Below are 23,523 nucleotides of genomic sequence, written 5' to 3'. Positions count from 1 at the left end.
ACTAGCCCTACAAGCTAGACCAGGATCATGCCACTACTCGGGGAAAGAACCTTTATTTGTAAGGCCTGGAGAGACTAAGACTCTACGAGCCATAGCATCTATGCACCATGAAATATCAGGAGGAACCAGGCAATACCTCATTGAGTCCTTGCCTGAGGAGGATGCAAAAAAAGGGTGGACTCTCATACCTGAGGTGAAAGACTGGCGGAATCACTGGTGTAAAGATTTTCCCATAATGATAAGAAACTTAACACCCACAGAGATCAGAATTGATCGTCACCAGAAGATTGGTGTGATTCACTTGTTGGACCAAGTCTCTTCAGTAATGTCTGTAAAGGCAGAACAGGGAGGTGATCATGAAGGACCTATAGTTTTTGAACTGGAAGATTCTCCTCTACCACCAAAGTGGAGAGATAGCCTCCGATCCAAATTAGCTACTCGAGAGAAAGTTTTCTCCAGGAAAGAAATGGATGTGGGATGTGCAAAGAGTGCCACACATGCTATCAGACTTTCTGACCCAGCTCCTTTCAGAGAAAGATCAAGGAGAATACCCCCTCGAGATGTGGAAGATGTCCGGGATATACTCAAACAGATGGAAGAATCTGGCATTATTAAAGAGTCCAGAAGTCCATATGCCTCACCCATAGTGGTAGTTAGGAAAAAGAATGGCACAGTCCGGCTTTGCATAGACTATCGGACTTTAAACAAAAGGACTGTGCCAGATCAATATACTCTGCCACGGATAGAAGATCTGCTAGATGCCCTTTCTGGAAGCCAGTGGTTCAGCGTCCTGGACTTGAGGTCTGGGTATTATCAGGTACCCATGAAGAAGGAGGATCAGGAAAAGACAGCTTTCATCTGTCCCTTGGGATTCTACGAGTTTACCAGGATGCCCCAAGGGGTCACTGGAGCTCCCGCCACCTTTCAAAGGCTGATGGAGAAGACTGTGGGGGATATGAATCCCAAAGAGTGCCTAGTCTATCTTGATGACCTCATAGTGTTTGGAAGGACACCAGAAGAGCACGAACAGCGATTGCTGAAGGTGTTGGATCGACTCCAAGCAGAGGGTCTGAAATTATCAATAGACAAATGTCGATTTGCCCAGAACTCTGTTACATATGTAGGTCACATTGTTTCCGCACAAGGTGTGACAACTGACCCGACCAAAATTGAAGCGGTGATGAACTGGCCCAGGCCAGATAACATCAGTGAGCTGCGCTCATTTCTTGGATTCTGCGGTTACTACCGGAGGTTTGTGAAAGACTATTCAAAGATTGCTCGAGAGCTACACAACCTGTTAAAGACTACCTCAGCTATAGAGGGTGTTAAGGCGCCAAGTCCTAAAGACTCCTTCGGAAAGAAATGGACCTCAGGATGCGAAGAAGCCTTCTTAATCTTGAAGAAAAGACTCACAGAAGCTCCTGTATTGGCATATTCAGATCCCGAGAAACCATATGTGCTCCATGTTGATGCCAGTATGGAAGGCCTAGGGGCCGTATTGCATCAGAGCTACCCAGAAGGGTTAAGACCAGTGGCCTACATAAGTAGAAGTCTAACTGGTGCAGAGAAAAACTATCCGGTCCATAAGCTAGAATTCTTGGCGCTCAAGTGGGCAATTGTGGACAAGTTACATGACTATTTATATGGAGCAACATTCGAGGTAAGGACGGATAACAATCCGCTTACTTATATTCAAACAACAGCAAAGCTGGATGCCACAGGGCATAGGTGGCTGGCAGCATTGTCAAACTATAGTTTCAGCCTTAAATACAAGCCAGGCCCTAAGAATGTCAGTGCGGATGCTCTGTCCCGCAGACCTGGACTTCCTCCTCATGAAGAAAAGGAGGAATGGGAAGAAATCCCTGTGCCTGGGGTAGGAGCCCTGTGCCAAACATATGTAGTGGCTGAGAGGCAGGATGAGTTCTCTGAACTCAGAGGAATAGACTCCATATGTCACTCCCCAGAAGCCGTACCAGAGGTATTCTGTGCTCCAGCAATGCTCCAACAGTGGTCTCACATAACCAATGAAGACAAGAAGAAAGCCCAGTCACAGGACTGGTATATAGGTACAGTCCTCAAGGCAATGAGAGCCAAGAACCCTAAATTACTGAGCTCCCTTCCCATTGGACAAAGAGATTTGTACCGGAGAGAATGGAGTAAACTACATCTAGAAGATGGAATCCTTTATAGAGTTATAAAATACCATGACCACCCTGGTCGAAAGCAGCTAGTGTTACCTCATAGATATCGGGGAATGGTCCTGAGAGCTCTCCATGATCAACATGGGCATCTTGGGGTAGACAAGACCTATGGCCTGGTACAAGACCGGTTCTATTGGCCTCGCATGAGAGAACATGTTGAACATTATGTGAAGACCTGCAGAAGATGTATTCAGAGAAAGACTCTGCCTGTGAGAGCTGCCCCTATGGGCCACCTGAGAAGTACAGGACCCCTGGATCTTGTGTGCATGGACTATCTATGTATTGAGAATGATACTACCGGAATTGGGAATGTTCTGGTAGTAACAGACCATTTCACCAGATACGCTCAGGCTTTTCCCACTAAAGACCAGAAGGCTGTGACCGTAGCCAAGGTCCTCTGGCAGAAATATTTTATGCACTACGGTCTGCCCAATCGAATACATTCTGATCAAGGTAGAGACTTTGAGAGTAAGCTGATCAAAGAACTGCTGGATATGTTGCAGGTTCACAAGTCCAGAACAACACCCTACCACCCTGAGGGTGATGCCCAGCCTGAGCGTTTTAATAGGACACTCCTAGACATGCTCGGGACTCTGAAACAAGTAGAGAAGCGGTCCTGGAGTAAGCATGTAGAAGCCATGGTCCACGCATATAATTGCACAAGGCATGAGTCTACAGGATTCTCACCCTATTTCCTAATGTTTGGAAGGGAAGCCAGACTACCGATAGATGTCCGGTTGGGGGTGTCCCCAGATGGTACAAAGTCAGACTCTCACTTCCAGTATGTGAGGACCCTCAGACAAAACCTTCACAGTGCCTACGAGTTGGCCACTCAAGCTGCGGCAAAAATGGAGGAACGCAACAAAAGAAGATACGATACCAAAGTGAAGCATCAGGAAGTCCAAGCGGGAGATAAGGTTCTCCTCCGGAATCTAGGGCTACCTGGGAAACACAAATTAGCAGACAGATGGAAGGATACCCTATTTGAAGTTGTGTCTAAGCTAAAGGGGCTGCCAGTGTATAATATAAAAGGCCCAGAAGGCCGGATCAAAGCTTGGCATAGGAACCATCTACTACCAATAGCCTATATCGATGAAGAGGAAGGGAGTAGTAGTGAAGGGGAGAAAAGCACAACGGAGAGTCCTGAAAATGAGGCAGTAGAGACCCCAGAAGCTCTTAGTGCTGATGATCAATGGTGGTCTCCTCCTGCTGAGGAAACACAGCACTTTCCTTCCTCTCCTCCCTTAGCCTCCTCTACATTGAATCCCAACAGCCCCAACTTTGTGCCTGGGACCCCAAAAGGAGACTCTTGTATCATGGGAAAGCCAGGGTCTCAAGCATCTGGTGACCTCCCCACCCAAGTGGCCAGAGCTGAAGATTCCCAGGAACATTCTGGACTTCCTCAGAGAGAACAGAGACTGGGTACTAGAATACGACAGCCTCCCAGGGTTCTTACTTACGATCAAGTCGGAGAACCCAGTTATGTACATATGCCCCAGGTACAATCTAAAATGGTTGATTTACTGTATGCGGTTGCGGACATTATGAATGTTGGAACCTCTCTGTACTAGAATAAACTGTAAGATAGTTAACATTTGTTTATAGGACTGTTAGTGCATTTATTATTATTTATATGTTTTGTTTTTTCAATTTACCTCTTGGTGGAACCTTGCCAGTGGAAGGCAAGGATTTTACAAGGGGGAGAATGTAGCCCTTCCTGTTGAACATTTGCACCTGTATACATTCTGCAGGAGAAGTTGCCTAGGCAACTATTAGACTGGTTGGTCATGTGATCAAGTGAAACTGAAAGAAGAGTGTAAGACACAGGAGGAAGCAGACATGTCAGAGCAGTGAAGGTGTGTGAGGCCTGGCTGTGTGAGAGCTGCAGACTTCATCTTGTAAAGTAACAGCATTCCTCTGCTGATTTAGTGTATGCTGCCAGCTGCAGTCTGACCCTGTGAGAGAGCTGTGGAGAAGAATGCAGACAAAGTAAATGACTGGCAGACCTTGGAGTTTTCTTTCAGCCTGTGCAGAATCCTGTCAGTGGTAAGAAGTATCCTCTCTCCTTGTCATACTGACAGGGCATTCTGTCCATCACATAAACTTATAAACAGCTCTTCCTGTGGATTGCAGTTTCCTATGAGCTGCAACTGTTTAAATGCATGTGGATTACCTTAAAGGGCCCCAACATTTATGTGCACCAACTGGTACCCATCAGCCATTAGGGTGAAGCCTGAGGGTGGGTTCGCAGGTGGTTTGGGAGGGTGCTGGGCCTGGTTAGAGAGAGTCGGTGTGTTAGTTAGCCACTGTATTTCTTGCCTTATTTTTATTTCAATACCAGGAAGTACTGCGGCTGGGACAATACCAGGAAGTACTGCGGCTGGGACAATACCAGGAAGTACTGCGGCTGGGATAAGTTGAGGCGGTAGAGGTACACCGCTTCGTCCCGGCGCCTTCCGGAGAATTTGCCTTGTTCCTGATTAGAGCCTTACCTGCACGGAGTGTGGCGGATGTGAAGCGGCTGAGGTCTGCCAATAAGTACCCCCAATCCGCACAACACGGGTGAGTGAAGTTTAACGTAACGTTTTATTTGGTTTGCCTAAGAGTGCCGGTTACTAGTTACAAGCATTGCAATTGTTTATTAGACAAAGTATTATTTGCCTGTTCAGAGCAATTACCTGGGGCAGCTCGCAACCAATAGACATTTCTCATCATTCTGTTCTACACATATTGGCAACACATTTGGTGCACATACTTTGAATTTTTTCGAAACAGTTAAAGTTTGAACGGCTGGCACTACAATAAGAGTTTCTCTTTATCTATTAGCTTATTTTTATTTACCATAATCCTTTAATACATGTTCATACTGTTTTACTGTTATTACTGTGTGTGTTGTAGTTATTTATTATGTTCCTGTCTGGGAAACCCATTCTTGCCCTGGATGCCCAGTCAGGTGGAGGCACTGCCACAGTCATGTACCCCAACTCCCAGGTAGCGGAGACTCAGGATCAGCCTGCAGAGCACATGGAGGTAGCTGGGGTAAAGACCCACAGGGGTAATTGTGGGCCTAGGCCAAACCCCGTTACATGTAGTTTTTGTTTTATGACCCTCCTGCTACCTATAGTATTACCTGTCTATAGCACAATCTACAGGCATTATTGCAGTATAAACTCACTACACAATAAAGGTTCTTCTTAAAGGGACAGTCTACACCAGAATTTTTATTGTTTTAAAAGATAGATAATCCCTTTATTACCCATTCCCCAGTTTTGCATAACCAACACAGTTATAATAATATACTTTTAACCTTGTGATTATCTTGTATCTAAGCCTCTGCAAACTGCCCCTTTTTTCAGTTCTTTTGACAGACTTGCAGTCTAGCCAATCAGTGCCTGCTCCCAGATAACTCCTCGTGCACAAGCACAGTGTTATCTATATGAAATACGTGAACTAACACCCTCTAGTGGTGAAAAACTGTTAAAATGCAATCTGAAAGAGGTTAGCTTCAAGTTCTAAGAAATTAGCATATGAACCTCCTAGGTTAAGCTTTCAACTAAGAATACCAAGAGAACAAAGCAAAATTGGTGATAAAAGTAAATTGGAAAATTGTTTAAAATTACATGCTCTATCTATCTGAATCATGAAAGTTTATTTTGGCCTAGACTGTCCCTTTAAGTCAGTTTATATTAACTCCCCGCACTAGATTTCAGCAGCTTTTACGTCACATTTTTTTCATGCAAAAACAAGAAATACAACATGTCTAAGTGCTGCAATTCCATTTGAATGACAGACATTTTTAGGTACAGCCTCACTTTAAATATTATCCACATTACTCTATCAACAGCTTTAAAAGGTTACACTGGAATCAATGAAACAAAAGAAAAGAAAACTATTAAACCAACACCCCCCCCCCAAAAAAAAAAAATCTATCTAATTCACCAAATGGCACAAAAAATTAGCTTGATAAACACCAATAGAGTGTCTTACACCATTAGACCTTTTACTGTAGAAAGTGAAATGCAAACTGAGCATTGATTTAGAAGCAAACTTACTCAATTCACATGTCCCATAATGGGGACTACAGTAGCCCCTGCCGCATTCACATATCTCTGAACAGTTTGGTCCATACAATCCTTCAGGACATGTTTCATTACAACTAAAGGAAAAAAGAAGAACAAGATTTAGATACAAAACCTCATTGATTCAGATTTCTAACTTAAAAAACATAACGAAGAAGCAGAAGACATTATTCATTTAGGGCTAGATTACAAGTGAAGCACTAATTTATTGCGTGCTGTAAAATGGCGAATGAATCCGTTTACGGACTCGAGATAAATAACCAATCATTACAAGTGTCTGATTATTGTTAAGCAATTAGCGCTCCGAAAATTAACTAGAGATCAGATCTCTGGTTAATTTTCTAAATGTGCCCCAATTGTCCCCAAAACAGTTGTCAGGGGTTAAAGTGAGAGGGTGTGGGGTGTTAGAGAAAAAAAACCACTGATAAGGGCCTTTACATAGCGGCCTAGTTCTTACATAATTTATGTAAGAACTTACCTGATCATTTCTTTCATAGCGGCAAGAGTCCATGAGCTAGAAACGTATGGGATACCTGGAAGGGGCAAAGTTTCCTAAACCTCAAAATGCTATAAATACACCTCCCACCTCCCTCATACTTCAGTTTAACGTATAGCCAAAAAGTGAGATGTAAAAAAGGAGTAAAAAGCATACAAAAAAGAGGAACTGGAAAAAATAATGTGCTTTATACAAAAAAAAACATAACCACAAAAAAGGGTGGGTCTCATGGACTCTTGCCACTATGAAAGAAATGAATTTATCAGGTAAGTTCTTACATAAATTATGTTTTCTTTCATGTTAGTGGCAAGAGTCCATGAGCTAGTGACATGTGGGATATAATGCCTAAGATGTGGAAGTCCGAGAGTCACTAGAGAGGGAGGGATAAAATAAAAACAGCTAATTCCGCTGAGAAATTAAATCCAAAAAAATAATTAAGATTTCTTTAAAAAGTCAGAAAAACTCAAATCAAAGGCATTAGAATCAAACTGAGACAACTGCCTGAAGAACCTTTCTACCAAAGGCTGTATCCGAAGAAGCAAACACATCAAAATGGTAAATATAGTAAAAGCATGCAAAGAAGACCAAGTTGCTGCTTTGCAAATGTGATCAACTGAAGTTTCATTATTAAAAGCCCAAGAAGTGGCAACTGATCTAGTAGAATGAGCTGTAATTCTCTGAGGCAGAGACTACCCTGCCTCCAAATAAGCTTGATGAATCAAAAGTTTCAACCAAGATGCCAAAGAAATGGCAGAGGCTTTCTGACCTTTCCTAGAGCCAGAAAAAATAACAAATAGACTAGAAGTCTTTCTGAAATCTTTAGTAGCCTCAACATAATATTTCAAAGCTCTTACCACATCCAAAGAATGTAAAGACCTTTCAAGAGTATTCTTAGGATTAGAACATAAAGAAGGAACAACAATTTCCCTATTGATGTTGTTAGAATTCACAACTTTAGGCAAAAATTTAAATTAAGTTCGCAAAACAGCTTTATCTTGATGGAAAATCAGATAAGGAGAATCACAAGAGAGAGCAGACAACTCAGAAACTCTTCTAGCAGAAGAGATAGTAAAGAAATAACACTTTCCAAGAAAGTAATGTAATATCCAAAGCATGCATGGGCTCAAAAGGAGGAGCCTGCAAAATTTTCAAAACCAAGTTGCGACTCCAAGGAGGAGAAATAGATTTAATAACAGGTTTAATATGAATCAAAGCCTGAACAAAACAGTGAATATCAGGAAGTTTAGCAATCTTTCTATGAAATAAGAGAGAAATAGCAGAAGTTTGTCCTTTTAAAGTATTTGCAGACAAACGCTTATCCAAACCATCCTGAAGAAACTGTAAAATCCTAGAAATTCTGAAAGAATGCCAAGAATAATTATGAGAGGAACACCAAGAAATATAGGTCTTCCAAACCCGATAATACATTTTCCTGGAAACAGACTTACCAACCTGTATCATAGTGCTAATCAGTGAGTCAGAAAAACCTCTATGACAAAGCACTAAGCGTTCAATTTCCATGCCATAAAATATAGAGATTTGAGATCCTGATGGAAAAACGACCTTTGAGACAGAAGGTGTGGCCTTAAAGGAAGCGGCCAAGGTTGGCAACTGGACATCTTGACAAGGTCTGCATACCAAAACCTGAGATGCCAAGCTGGAGTTATCAGAAACATATAAGATTGTTCCATTAGGATCTTGGAGATCACCTTTGGAAGAGGCGGAAAAATGTAAGCAGCTTGGTAAAACCAAGGAACTGCTAGAGCATCTACCATCTCTGCTTGAGTATCCTTGGACCTGGAAAGATATCTTGGAAGCTTCTTGTTCAGACGCAAGGCCATCAGATATATTTCTGGGGGACCCCACATCTGTACCAATTGAAAAAATTCATCTGGATGGAGAGAACACTCTCCCGGATGTAAAGTCTGATGACTGAGATAATCCACTTCCCAATTGTCTACTCCGGGAATATGAATCGCAGAAATTTGACAAGAGTTGGATTCTGCCCAAGAAAGTTCATTGCTAAAGGACTGCGAGTCCCCCCTTGATGATTGACATATGCCACTGTAGTGATATTGTCTGTCTGGAATTGAATATAAAGTTCTCTCTTCAATAGAGGCCAAGCCTGAAGAGTTCTTCCACCAAGACAGAGATTGTCGAATGTTGGGACTTAAGTATATCAACTGTGATATCTGAGAATAATCCCTGCACCATTGGTGCAACATGCAAAGCTGAAGAGGTCTCATATGAAAACAAGCAAAGGTGATCACGTCCGTTGCTGCAATCATGAGACCTAAAACTTCCATGCACATAGCCACTGAAGGAAATGATAGAGACTGAAGGTTAAGACAAGCTAACACTAACTTCATTTGTCTCTTTTCTGTCAAAAAAGAGTCATGGACACTAAATCTATCTGGAAACCTAAAAAGGTGACCTTTGTCTGAATCTGAGGAATCAAGAAACTCTTTTGTAAATTGATCCTCCAACCATGTCTTTGAAGAAACGACACAAGATGTTTTGTGTGAGATTCTGCTAAATGAAAAGATTGAGCTTGTACCAAGATATCGTCCAAATAAAGAAACACCGTAATACCCTGCTTTCTGATTACAGATAGAAGGGTGCCAAGAACCTTCGAAAAGACTCCTGGAGCTGTCACTAGACCAAATGGAAGAGCGACAAATTGATAATGCTTGTTTAGAAAAGAGAATCTCAGAAACCGATAGTGGGCTGGGTGAATCAGAATATGAAGATAAGCGTCCTGTAAATCTATTGAGGACATGAAATTACCTTGCTGAACAAAAGGCAGAATACTCCTTATAATTACCATCTTGAAAGTTGGGTCTCTTACAAAACGATTTAAAGTTTTCAGATTCAGAATTGGTCTGAATGAATCCTCCTTCTTTGGCAAAATGAGTAGATTTGAATAAAACCCCAAACCCTGTTCCTGTAGAGGAACAGGAACAATCACCCCTGAAAGCTCTAGGTCTGAAACACACTTCAGAAAAAGCTGAGCCTTCACAGGGTTTGTTGGAACATGGGAAAGAAAGAACCTATTTGATACCCCTGAGAAACAATATCCTGAATCCACTGATTTTGGACAGAATCTGCCCAAATGTCCTGAAATAATTTAAGTCTGCCCCCCACCAGTTGAACTGGATTGAGGGCTGCACCTTCATGCAGTCTTAGGGACTGAATTTGGTTTCTTATAAGGCTTGGACTTATTCCAATTTGTGGATGGTCTCCAATTGGAACCAGAGGCCTTAGGGGCAGGAGTGCTTTTTTGTTCCTTAGACTGAACTAAAGGAACTAAAACAATTGGGAGCTTTAAATGTACCCTTATATTTAGTTTCTTGGGGCAGAAAAACTCCCTTACCCCCCAGTGATAGTGGAGATAATAGAATCCAATTGAGAACCAAATAAATTATTACCTTGAAAAGATAATGATAGTTATCTAGATTTAGACACCATATTTGCATTCCATGATTTAAGCCATAAAGCTCTTCTAAATAGAATAGCTAAAGACATAGATTTGATATCAATCTTAATAATATCAAATATAGCATCACAAATGAAATGATTAGTATGTTGAATTTAAAACAACAATGTTAGATAAATCAGGATCCAATCGCTGCTCTACTAAATTGTCCAACCAAAAAGTTGAAGCAGCAGCAACATCATCTATAGAAATAGAAGGTCTAAGAATATAGACAGTATGTAAATATGCCTTCCTAAGATAAGATGTAATCTTCCTATCTTCCTATGGAAGTACTATCTTCCATAGGAATAGTAGTACATTTCGCAAGAGTAGAAATAGCGCCGTAAAGGATAGAATTTTTTAAACCTAGAAGAAGGATTAAAAGAAGTAGCAGGCTTATACCGTCACCATTCCTTAGTAATCATATTAGAGATAGCGTCTGGAATAGTAAAAACCTCAGGAATAACCTCAGAGGTTTTAAAAACAGAATTCAAACATTTGCTATTCTTGTTATCAAGAGGACTAGATTCCTCAATACCCAAAGTAAACAATACTTCCTTTAATAAAGAACGGATATATTCCATCTTAAAAAGAAAGGAAGATTTATCAATTTCAGAGTCTGAAGTAGGATCCTCTGAGCCAGAGAAGTCCTCATCAGCAAACAATACTTCAATATGCTGTTGGTCAATACAAACTTCATCAGAATTATGAGAAGTATGAAGAGACCTTTTACGTTTATTTGAAGGCGGAATAGCAGTCATAGGTTTATCAAAGGTCTTGCGGACCTGATCCGACAGTGCAGATCAGGTCCGCAAGACCTCGCTGAATGCGGAGAGCAATACGCTCTCCGTATTCAGCATTGCACTAACAGTTCACAAGAGCTGCTGGTGCAACGCCGCCCCCTACAGACTCGCGGCCAACCGACAGCCAGCAGGGGGGTGTCAATCAAACCGATCGTGCTCGATCGGGTTGATTTCCGGCGATTCCTGTCCGCCTCATCAGAGCAGGCGTACAGGGTTATGGAGCAGCGATCTTTAGACCGCTGCTTCATAACTGGTGTTTCTGGCGAGTCTGAAGACTCGCCAGAAACATGGGCCCACAAGCTCCGTTCGGAGCTTGATAAATGGGCCCCATATCCTTCTCTATGGCTGCAGCAATATAATCTTTTATATCTACAGGAATATCATGTACATTAGATTGTGAAGGTTTAACAGTAGATGTATTTGTACTTATAGAAACTTTATCAGCATGAAACAATTTCTCATAACAAGTGCCACATACTTAAGCTGAAGAAGGAAGATCAGTCAATTTACAACATACGCACTTAGCTTTGGTAGATTTGTTTTCAAGCAACTGTTCCTACTGTGACATCAGAGGCAGGATCAGTTTGAGACAGCTTGAAAAATGTAACAAAAAAGAAAAAATAACATTTAAACAAAATATCCAATTTCCTTAAAATAGCAGTTTCAGCAATGGGAAAAAATGCTTAGAAGAAAAACAAAAGCAAATATCATAGCCCTCTATAACAAATAAAAACAGAGAGCAAAAGAGGGAGAGACTTAATATAACTACATTTTTTGTGGCAAAAGTGACGCCAACAAAGATGACGCAAATGCTGCGAAAAAATTTTTGGCACCAAGGTTAATAGGAAATAACACAATCCGCAGCATAACAGGCGCGACTTCGTGCCAAAAAAATTTGCATCAACAAAGACGCAAGAAATTGCGTCACAACAAACGAAACGCCAAAAATGATGCAATAAATAGAAGTATTTTGCGCCTGCGCGAGCCTAATATGCCTGCGAAAAATTGAAAAAACAGATCAAAGATACAACTAGCTGAAACCTCAGGTAATTAAAAAATATACTAAATTTCTCCCAAACATAATTTTCCATGCTGAAACTGGAAATAAACATAGACCTGACTCATGGCAAATATATGCAATATTTATTTAAAACTTTAAAAATATAAAGTGCCAAACATAGCTGAGCGTGTCTTAACAATAGATATATACTTACCTGAAGACACCCATCCACATATAGCAGACAGCCAAACCAGTACTGAAACATATCAGCAGATGTAATGGTAGAGGAGTATAATGTCGATCTGTAAAGGAAGGTGGCAGATGAATCTCCACGACCGAATTTACAGAGAGCCTTAGAATAGATTTCCCATAGGCGAAAACATGGCATCATTAGGCAAATACTCCCTTCACATCCCTCAGACAAACATTGTACTTTGAGAGCAACTGGGTTTCAAAATGCTTAGAAGCGCCTTTCACAGAAGAAATCAAGCACGACTTGCTTCACCATCCTCCAACGAAGGCAACGTTTGTAAAACTGAAGTATGAGTGAGGTGGGAGGTGTATTTATAGGCATTTTGAGGTTTGGGAAACTTTGCCCCCTCCAGGTAGGAATGTATATCCCCATACGTCACTAGCTCATGGACTCTTGAAATTTACATGAAATAAATGATGGCCTGAGAACGAGGCTTCCATTAGAACCTATGGAAGCGTGCTCTAGTGAGCGCAAATCTTCCATGCCATGCGATCATGAGGTTACGTTTGCATTGCAACCCACTTCTAATACCAGCGCGCAATTGCGTGCGCTGGTATTACGAGTGGAGTGCAAATATCACGTTCGTGAAAGGTGAAGTTTTGCGCTCCACTCATGATCTGGCCCTTACTTGGCTAAGGTTGCAATGTGTTTTATAGCATATTAATGGAGTGAATTATTACAAAAGCACACAGGCAATAATTTATTTGGCAATATGAACTGCTCCACCACTGTCTTACCTGTTTTGCCAATAACCAGGTTCACAGATACATTCTCCTGCAAATGGGTTACAGTTTCCATGGACACAGGCTGTACATTTCATCTGGCATTTGTCTCCGTAGTTTCCCGCTGGGCAGGTAGACTCACACCTATTAAAATACATTTGCATTTATTATGATGCACATGTTTTCTGACACACAGTGTATTAACAGCATTAATACAGCTTAAAGTGAAAGTAAATCCTAGCGTTTTACAAACGCTAGGATTTACTATTGAAACGAATAAAGGGGACTTTCATTCATGAAGTATAAGATACTTTATGTAGAAAGCTCCTTTATTTGAATCAATCGATCAGCGTTTTTACCTTGTACAGCAGCCCAGGGCGAAAAAAAATTGGCTAAGAGATGATGTTTTCACCTCTTAGCCAATAGCTGTGAGGTAAATCTGGCTTGGCGCCCATGGGAGCTGGATTTACTGCATGGCTATTGGCTAAGAGGTGAAAACGTCACCTCTTAGCCAAATTTTTTTTTTGCTGTGGTCTGCTGTACAAGGTAAACACGGCAATCGATTGAATCAAATAAAGGAGCTTTCTACATGAAATATCTTATACTCCATGAATGAAAGTCCTCTTTATTTGTTTCAATAGTAAATCCTAGCGTTTGTAAAACGCTAGGATTTACTTTCACTTTAACCTGCTTGGTCTGATAAATACACTGTGATAACCAAATTTAGAAGGAGATGGGTGTTTAACCTCTCTCTATGCAAAAATGTGATTCTTACATCTAATGTGAAAGTTAAGGGACTCCTCTATCAAATAAGAGGCAACACAACTCCCCAATGTCATATGGTTCATGAAAATATGGTAAATATTTATTCCATTAGACACAAAGTACAGAGAAATAAAAATTAATATAATTTTAACCTGCTGGGTAAAAATAACAGTAGCATAGTTACTATTCACCATGCTTTTTTGATTTTGTAACTGCAGCTCTCTTTAAAGCTGTTCTGTTATTTTAACCCATAACCGAGCCAGTTGGTAAAGCTCTGTATCTTTATAAAGGGTGCCGCCATCTTTAAGGCATGTATTGTTACCTAATCTGGTTAAACAAGCAGTGAGCTTTCATAGGTCAGTGATGTTACTCGCATTTACCTTATACTTTAGATTAGTTGACACAATAGAAAGCAGAAGCTTTACATATATGCAGTTTCTTTTACACAGTATATAAATTACATACCAAATATAACAAAACCCTAATATAGAGTAATGCAGCCACTGCAAAAACAAACAGCTCCCGCTCTGTACTGTGCAATTGAATTGCACAACAACAATATTACTGATCTGTGATGTGCATTACTTTTGTCACAGGGCCTAGTATTCAAAAGCTCCCCGCTTAGGTGACATGATCTGACATCTTGTCAGTATGGAGAGGTCCCTAAAAAAATGTTAGAAACACAAATATTTATTTATTATATATTTATTTGAAAGATATTTATCTTACCACGCAGGGTTCTTGATGTGAAGGAGGGACGCCTACATTACAATATAAGGTCTAAAAAAATTCCAAATATTTTGCATGATTTCTCTTCGGTGAGCTTTTGAATATTTGGCCCACAGTGTGTGAGAATACTTTGGGGCCCATTTATCAAGCTCTGTATGGAGCTTGTGGCCCCTTGTTTCTGGCGAGTCTTCAGACTCGCCAGAAACAGCAGTTATGAAGCAGCGGTCACAAAGACTGCTGCTCCATAACCCTGTCCGCCTGCTCTGAGCAGGCGGACCGGAATCGCCGCAATTCAACCCGATCCAATACGATCGGGTTGATTGACACCTCCCTGCTTGATTGGCCGTGAGTCTGCAGGGGACAGCGTTGCACCAGGAGCTCTTGTGAGCTGCTGGTGCAATGCTGAATACAGAGAGCGTATTGCTCTCCGCATTCAGCGAGGTCTTGCGGACCTGATCCGCACTGTCAGATCAGGTCCGCAAGACCTTTCATAAATAGGCCTCTTAGACTCAAAGATGGCGGCGTCCAGTGTGAAGATGCAGAGCTTCACTAACCAGCACTTGTAAAGGGTTAAAATAGCACGTCTTTGAAGATAGCTGCAGGCATGGCAGGAAAAACCACAGTGAGGTCAGTGTACTATGATATCCCTCTAAATAAGAAACATTTGCACTTTTAAGCATGTGAGCTACACAAGCATGAACAACTGAACATACCTTGGTCCTATTTTCCCAGTATCACAGTTTGTACAGTTCCCAGTCTCCCTATTGCACGTTTCCTCCCCACGGCACTTTGGACATCTATAGACACAATTCTCCCCATAGTACCCAGGTAGACAAGGCTGGTCACACAGGGTTCCATTCCAGCCACTTTCACAAGAATGACAGAATCCATCTACTGGAGAGCAAGGCTGCCCATCTTTACATTGCCCACACCTGGTGGTAAGTTAGACACAAGTAGAGGTTACAAACTAGAAGGAGATATGTTTTAGTACTCTGAGCAATAAACTGCACAGAATACTGGTGCATTGTCACTTTTAAAGATTAGCCCAACCACAAAATAAACCCTTGGATGGCTGCAGTACATCCCTATGCATTCTATTATAGTTCTCTGTGTTAGCTTAGGGGTTATATATATCATTTTGGAGAAAGCACAAATAATAGTGGTTACTGGGCACAAGTCTCAGTAAACATAATTTTTTACTGTAAAAACATAAAGCGCAATATATAATTGATACATGGATTACAATTGTACTTTATTCTCATTTTATACATTAATCTAAACTACTGTACTGTACTGTACACAAGTGATGTCATACATGAAAGTAGAAGTACATATGTATAAAAGACAAATTAAACCTTAAAAGGATAAGAGAATACATTGTTAAACAACTTTTCAAATTACTTCTATTACATAATCTGCTTCATTCTCTAAGTATCCTTTGCTGAAGGAGCAGCAATCAACTACAGGGAGTTATATGAACACATTGGTCAGCCAATTAAAAGAGGCATATAGGTGCAGCAACCAATCAACAGCTCTTGAGCCTACCTAAAAAAGAATATCAAGAGAACAAAACAAATTAGATAATAGAAGTAAATTGGAAAGTTGTTTTACATATCTTGCTCTATCTGAATCAAGAACTAAACAAATTGTGTTTCATGTCCTTTTAAAGAGACATAACGGTCAAAATTGAAATGCATATAAGTGTATTTCAGTTTTGAATAGAACCCTCTATGCAATATAATTGTATTAGCGAATATGCTTTTATTAAAAGCTACGACTGTTTCAGAAGCCCATGCACATTGCTCCCTCATTTAAACACTGTGCCAGATCTAGCAGAGAGCAAGGAGTCAGTTGTATGTATCATGTCAGTGATTACTTAAAGGGACACTGAACCCAAATGTTTTCTTTCGTGATTCAGATAGAGCATGCAATTTTAAGCAACTTTCTAATTTATTCCTATTATCATTTTCACTTCGTTCTCTTGCAATCTTTATTTGAAAAGGCAGGAATGAAAGCTTTGGAGCCGGCCTATTTTTTGGTCAGAACCCTGGATAGGGCTTGCTGATTGGTGCCTGCATTTAGCCATCCAATCAGCAAGTGCAACCCAGGTTCTCTACCTAAAATAGGCCTGCTCCAAAGCTTTTATTCCTGCTTTTTCAAATAAAGATTACAAGAGAATGAAGAAAAATTGATAATAGAAGTAAATTAGAAAGCTGTTTAAAATTGCATGCTCTATTCGAATCATGAAATAAAAAATTTGGGTTTAGTATCCCTTTAAATAATGTAAACACCTTGAGATGTTTATACATAGGGCTAGATTACAAGTGGAGCACTAACTAACTGACTTGGAAAGTTGTTTAAAATTGCATGCTTTGGGGCCGATTTACTAAGATGCGGGCGGACATGATCTGCTGTAGCGGATCATGTCTGCCCGATATACCTAAATGCTGACAGCGTCATTGCACAAGCATTTCTAGTGAAATGTTTGTGCAATGCGGTCCCCTGCAGATTCTCTGGCGTATCTGATCGGGATGATCGATGTCCGCCGCCTCAGAGGTGGCAGATAAGTTAAGACCACTGCTTCTTAACTCATGTTTCCAGCGAGCCGAAACTGCTGCATTCGCAGCATGTTAAATCGGCCCCTATGTCTGAATCAGAAAAGAACATTTTTGGGTAACTAAGATAATATTTTTTATATTTTTTTTCTGTAAATATATTTTAAAAAGTCAATAGAGAATTCCGCAACTGTTTCTTATGAAAGACATCTAGCATGAACTGGGCTTATCCTTAAAGGGACACAAGTCATAAACTTTTCTGATACAGATAGAACATGCAATTTTAAACAACTTTCCAATTTACCTCCATTAACATAATGTGCAGAGTCTTTTAATATTTACACTTTTTGAGTCATCATCTCCTACTGAGCATGTGCAAGAATTCACAGACTAATGTATTTGCATTTGTGATTGGCTGATGGGTGTCACATGATATAGGGAGAGTGGAAATACATAAAATAAACATAACTGTAATTTGTCAGAAAAAAAAATGTACTACTCATTTGAATTTCAGACTAAGTGGTATTGCATTATCTTTTTATCATGTATTTGTTGTTTATGCAAATCTACTGTATTTACTGGTCCTTTAAAGGGATACTAAACCCACATTTTTTTAATAATGATTCAGAGAGAGCATGCAATTTTAAGCAACTTTCTAATTTACTCCTACCATCAATTTTCTTTGTTCTCTTATTATCTTTATTTAAAAAGCAGGAATTTAAAGCTTAGGAGCCAGTCCATTTTAAGTCCAGCACCTTGGACAGCGCTGGCTACATTTAGCAAACCAAAAAGCAAGCATAACCCAGATTCTCAACCAAAATTGGGTCAGCAATTAAGCTTTACATTCCAACTTTTTAAATTAAGATAGCAAGAGAATTAAGACAAATTGATAATAGGAATATATTAGAAGGTTGCTTAAAATTGCATGTTCTATCTGAACCATTAAAGAAGAAATTTGGTTTTAGTGTCCCTTTAAGCATGTATGAAAACCACACCCCTTTGAAGTGTGCATAACTGACCTGATTTTACATTTTGGTCCATAGGTTCCAGCAGTGCAAAGGTCTGCACAGGTTTTCCCTTGGTATCCTACGTCGCAGTCACATTCCCCGCTCACAGGGTTACATTTGCCATGCACACAACTGCACCTGTGTTCACACGATACACCCCACCAGCCTTCCTGGCATTTGCATTTTCCACTGATTTGTAAACAAGGGGACTTGTTGCAATTGCATCTCACACTACACTTCTGACCCCACCAACCATTGTCACAGATGCACTGCCCAGTTGCAGGGTTACAGCGGGATGTTGGCAGGTTGCAGTGACATGTCTTATTGCAATTGAATGACCACCAGCCAGGTTCACATTGACAGGATCCAGTGAGAGGATTACACATCCCATGTCGAGAGCAGTGGCAGGAATGCTGGCATTTAGGACCCCAGCGGTTAGCATTGCACGTGCATTGTCCAGTAACAGCATCACATTTTCCGTAAGGGTAGCAGGAGCAACTTTGCTTGCAGTCTGAACCCCAGTATTGGTTTGGACAAGCTAATGCAAAAGAAAGAATATCCAGTATGATTAGTGTCCTGACCAATAGCTGTAACAATTACCCACATTAGATATATATCTGAATTACTCAAGAACAAATCAAAGTGAACAGAACTGTACACAGAGTATGATGCTGCTTTAAAATACTGTGTTTTAGAAAAGGTGATCGTAAAGGGCTTGTTACTAAACTTTTCCTAGATCCCTAACATGCTTTGAATGTCTGGATAAAACTGCCTGAGTTCAGGTGGTTAATCATTTGCCCAGGTGGGAGTATCTTGAAACCATTAAATGTTTGGAGACAGTGAGGTTCAAACAGACCTTGCTTATTAAGGGTTAGATTACGAGTGGCGTGCTAACTGTAGCGCATAAACGATATGGGGTATTTTGTGGCTCTTTGTGCACAACAAAAGTAAACGCGTTCGCTTGAGTGCAATCAAATTTAACGAGCTTCGGGTTTGCTCAGGGCTCTAGTTAACTGTTACGCAAGAAAAAAAAAAGTTGCACAAAACACATCAAAAAAACATTTAAAAGTACAGTTACACTCATAATAACACGGCTTGAAAATAATAATTTATTAGGGCTCAAAGATATCAAGTCTTAGGTGTTAGAAGAAAAAAAAGGCAGGCAAATGGCTTTAACATAGAGATACATTCATACCGGTACTCTTTGATAGGCATGGGCATTCAAATGCCTCGTTAGCAACCAAACACGGAGAAAGGCAACTGCTTGCGGCATTTGTCACTTCACACTGACATACACATTGTCACCAACGCACACTCATACAGCACAGCTCACACTGACACAACAACTTACCACTGAGTAACACACAATGTGACCAACACACACTTATTCAGCACATCTCACAGACACCACATCACACTGACACACACATTGTGACCAACACACATTCATACAGCACAGCTCACCCAGACACAACTTCACACTGACACACACATTGTGACCTACCCACACTCTTGACACTGCTCACAGAGACACAAGAACTTCACACTGACACACACATACTCATGCAGCACTGCTCACGCTGACACAACAACTTTACACTAAGAAACACACACACATTGTCACCAAACATGAAAAGTATAATGTACTTGTTTGATTAACTTTATACACAAGTACTCACATAATAAACTCACACATTATCACCATCACACACTCATATAGCACAGCTCACACAGACACAACTTCACACTAACAAACACACACATTATGAGCTACCCACACTCATACAGCACAGCTCCCACAGACACAAGAACTTCACACTGACACACACAGTTACCAACACACACTCATACAGCACAGCTCACACAGACACAAGAACTTTACACTGACACGCATAGTTACCAGCACACACTCATACAGCACAGCTCACACAGACACAAGAACTTTACACTGACACACGCATAGTTACCAACACACACTCATACAGCACAGCTCACACAGACACAAGAACTTTCACTGACACACACAGTTACCAAAACACACTCATACAGCACAGCTCAGAGAGACACAAGAACTTTACCCAGACACACACGCAGTTACCAACACACACTCATACAGCACAGCTCACATAGACACAAGAACTTTACATTGACACACGCAGTTACCAACACACACTCATACAGCACAGCTCACACACACACACACATTGTTACCTACCCACACTTATACAGCATAACTCACACAGACACACACACATTGTTACCTACCCACACTCATACAGCACAACTCACACAGGCACACACACACATTGTTACCTACCCACACACTCATACAGCACAACTCACACAGGCACACACACACATTGTTACCTACCCACACTCATACAGCACAACTCACACAGATACACACACATTGTTACCTACCCACACTCATACAGCACAACTCACACAGACACACACACATTGTTACCTACCCACACTCATACAGCACAACTCACACAGATACACACATTGTTACCTACCCACAGTCATACACCACAACTCACACAGACACACACACATTGTTACATACCTAAACTCATACAGCACAGCTCACACAGACACACCAACTTAACACTGAGAAACACACAATACTAACAGTACATCTGCACCGGGTCGGCCTTAGGGCAAGGCGAGCGAGACAGCCGCTTAGGGCCCCACATTTAGAGGGCCCTGCACTGGTCCCAACTAATGCTGCAAAACAAATATTATTATTTTTATAAAAACTCTTCCATTTTTATTTTTATTGCGCCATTTGTACCCAATACGGCTGCAGTGCATGAGTGAGTATTCAGGCATGTGACTCCAGTCGCAAGGCACGCTACTGCACGTGGTCATTGTATAAAGCTGCTGTTTATAAGAGAGGCTCTCAGACTCCAGTTGCAGTTTTAACAAATTTATTAAAAGAACATCTTATAGCAGAATGCATAAACTTCAGCTCTTGTTACAGTTAATGTCTGTGTAGCTGCCTTACTCATCAACTAACTATTTCCTGCTGAACTGCAGTGTAACATATATTAAACTTCCCTCCTGGAACCAAACACTATCTTTTTTGGTTCCATACATATTGATACATCTTTTCCCTTTTTGGGGAAATGGCAAAAGCTATCTCTTTTAATTATTGTAGGAATATGGATTCTGAGATGCAGTCTTTCATTGTGCTAAATATTAGTCCACATAGTCATTTAGATATTCTGGTTTTCGGATACATCTCCCACTTCTAGTCTGGGTGTTTCTGGATCCCTGTGGTTGTTCTGACAGGACTCTGTTGTCATCCTGCAATCTTTCCGTGTCTGATATTTCACTGTTTATTTCTTCTTGTCCTTCTTCTTCAGAGTTATTTGTCATTAATGGCTGGTTTGTATTCTCAATGTGAGATTCCTCTTGGGTGCTAGTTTGGGTCCTTGCTGGAGGCCTGTAGCGTCCAGTGCCTCTCAGATGCCTCCTATTTCTCCTCAGGACCTGTCCTGACTCTGTCACCACTTCATATGACCTAATTCCTACAGGAGCTCTTAGGCAAGCCTTCCGCCACTCTTTTCCTTGGTTTGTTTGTGGTTGTACCCACACCTGTTCACCAACATTTAGAGGCCGCAGGTCTTTGGCTCCCTTGTTATATTGAGCAGCTTGCAATGATTGCTGTTCCTGCACAGGATTTGGTGCCTGTCATTCATCACCTGATCCTGTATTAACAGACTCCCTCTCATTGGAAGCAACAATTTGGTCCTTCGACCCATCAGTCTTTGAGCAGGACTGCACTCCATGCCTTGTGTTAGTGTGTTGCGATGATCCAAAAATGCTAGATAAGGATCATTTTGAGAAGTCACAGCTTTTTGCAGTAGTCTTTTGGCTGTCTTTACTGCTGACTCTACTTTTCCATTGCTTTGAGGGTATCCTGGTGATGAGGTAATGTGGTCAAAGTCCCAACCCATACTGAAGTCTTTAAACTCCATTGAAATAAACTGTGGTCCATTATCAGAACATACCGTGTCTGGAATTCCATATCTGGCAAAATGGGCCTTTAATTTTCTTATTACTGTAGTAGATCTTGTATCCTGAAGATGGTCTATCTCCCAGAAATTAGAGTCATAGTCCACTGTTATTAAATACTCTTTTCCTTGGAATGTGAACAAATCAATGCCAAGCTTTTCCCACGGTCTCGTTGGGATCTCATGAGGAACAAATGTCTCTTTCTGTTGTTTAGTATCAAATGAACGGCATATGTCACATTGGTCGATATATTCTTTTAGCTGTGCATTCATTCCTGGCCAGTAAATACTCTCCCTGGCTCTGCGTAGACATCCTTACACACCAAAATGTGAAGAATGTATTCGAGACATAATATCTGTTCGGAGATCAGATGGAATAACTACTCGCTCACCTTTGAATAGAACACCATCCTGTACACTCAATTCATCACATATGTGGTAGAATGGTGAAGCCTCTAGGGGTACCTGTTCCTTAGCATGAGGCCAGCCACTCATCACAATTCGCTTTACTGCTTGTAAAGTCTTGTCTTTTTCTGTGCTCTGTTGTATAGCAACAAGTCTCCTGTTTGAGATGGGTAGATATTGGAGCATGTTTATAGTTTCAATCTGGTGCTCCACAGAACCCTCCATGGAACCTTCTTCTAAATAAGCCCTACTTAATGTGTCTGCCACCGCCAGAGACTTCCCCGGGCAGTATCTGATACATGCATCATACATCTGAAGCCGTAACATCATACGCTGAAGACGTCTTGGTGCTTTAAGTAAGGGTTTTTTCATGATGCTTTCAAGGGGCTTATGGTCTGATTGTACAGCTACTGTCTGCCCAAATGTGAATTGGTGAAATTTTTCCATTCCAAATAGGACTGCTAATAGCTCCTTCTCTATTTGTGCATAACCTTGCTCTGTCTCTGTCATTGCTCTGCTTGCAAAAGCGATTGGTTGTTTACCTTGCATCAGTGCTGCTCCCAGACCTTTCTCTGATGCATCACATTGAAGTTCTAAAGGTTCGTATGGGTTATAATATTTAAGCACTGGTGCACTGCTGATTTTTGATTTAATCTGCTGAAATGCCTCTTCCTGCACCTCTGTCCATTCCCACACTGTACCTTTCTGGGTTAGTTGTCGCAGTGGTTTACCTGCATCTGAGAGGTTTTCACAAAACCTAGAAAGATAGTTCACCATCCCCAAAAATCTCTGTACTCCTTTAACATCTGAGGGTCTGGGCATTTCAGTGATGGCTTTTACTTTATTTGGATCTGCTTGAAGTCCCTGGGCTGATAATAAGTGACCAATATATGGCACTTCTGTTTTCCTTAGCTGAAATTTTTCTGGATTTAATTTCATGTGTCTTTCTCTACAACAATTTAGTAATTTCTTCAACTTTTGATAGTGGTCTTGAATAGCTTCCACATCGGT

General features: G+C 40.9%; 1 protein-coding gene across 2 annotated transcripts in view; it reads right to left on the bottom strand.

Annotated features, from left to right (window-relative positions):
- The window catches only part of SCARF1 (scavenger receptor class F member 1), a 137,750-nt gene that overhangs the window by 27,824 nt on the left and 86,403 nt on the right, over nucleotides 1–23,523 (bottom strand). For both annotated transcript variants that reach the window (XM_053706231.1, XM_053706232.1), the window contains 4 exons: nucleotides 18,098–18,623; nucleotides 15,237–15,455; nucleotides 13,045–13,173; nucleotides 6,254–6,357 (listed from right to left, as the gene is read on the bottom strand). In XM_053706231.1, coding sequence (XP_053562206.1) covers nucleotides 6,254–6,357; nucleotides 13,045–13,173; nucleotides 15,237–15,455; nucleotides 18,098–18,623 — 978 coding nt within the window. The remainder of the gene's footprint in view (nucleotides 1–6,253; nucleotides 6,358–13,044; nucleotides 13,174–15,236; nucleotides 15,456–18,097; nucleotides 18,624–23,523) is intronic.

The sequence above is a fragment of the Bombina bombina genome, chromosome 3 (assembly GCF_027579735.1).
Source record: "Bombina bombina isolate aBomBom1 chromosome 3, aBomBom1.pri, whole genome shotgun sequence".
Taxonomy (NCBI): Eukaryota; Metazoa; Chordata; class Amphibia; order Anura; family Bombinatoridae; genus Bombina; species Bombina bombina.
The sequence above is the reverse complement of the archived record's forward strand: the minus strand, read 5'-3'. Positions and strand labels throughout refer to the sequence as shown.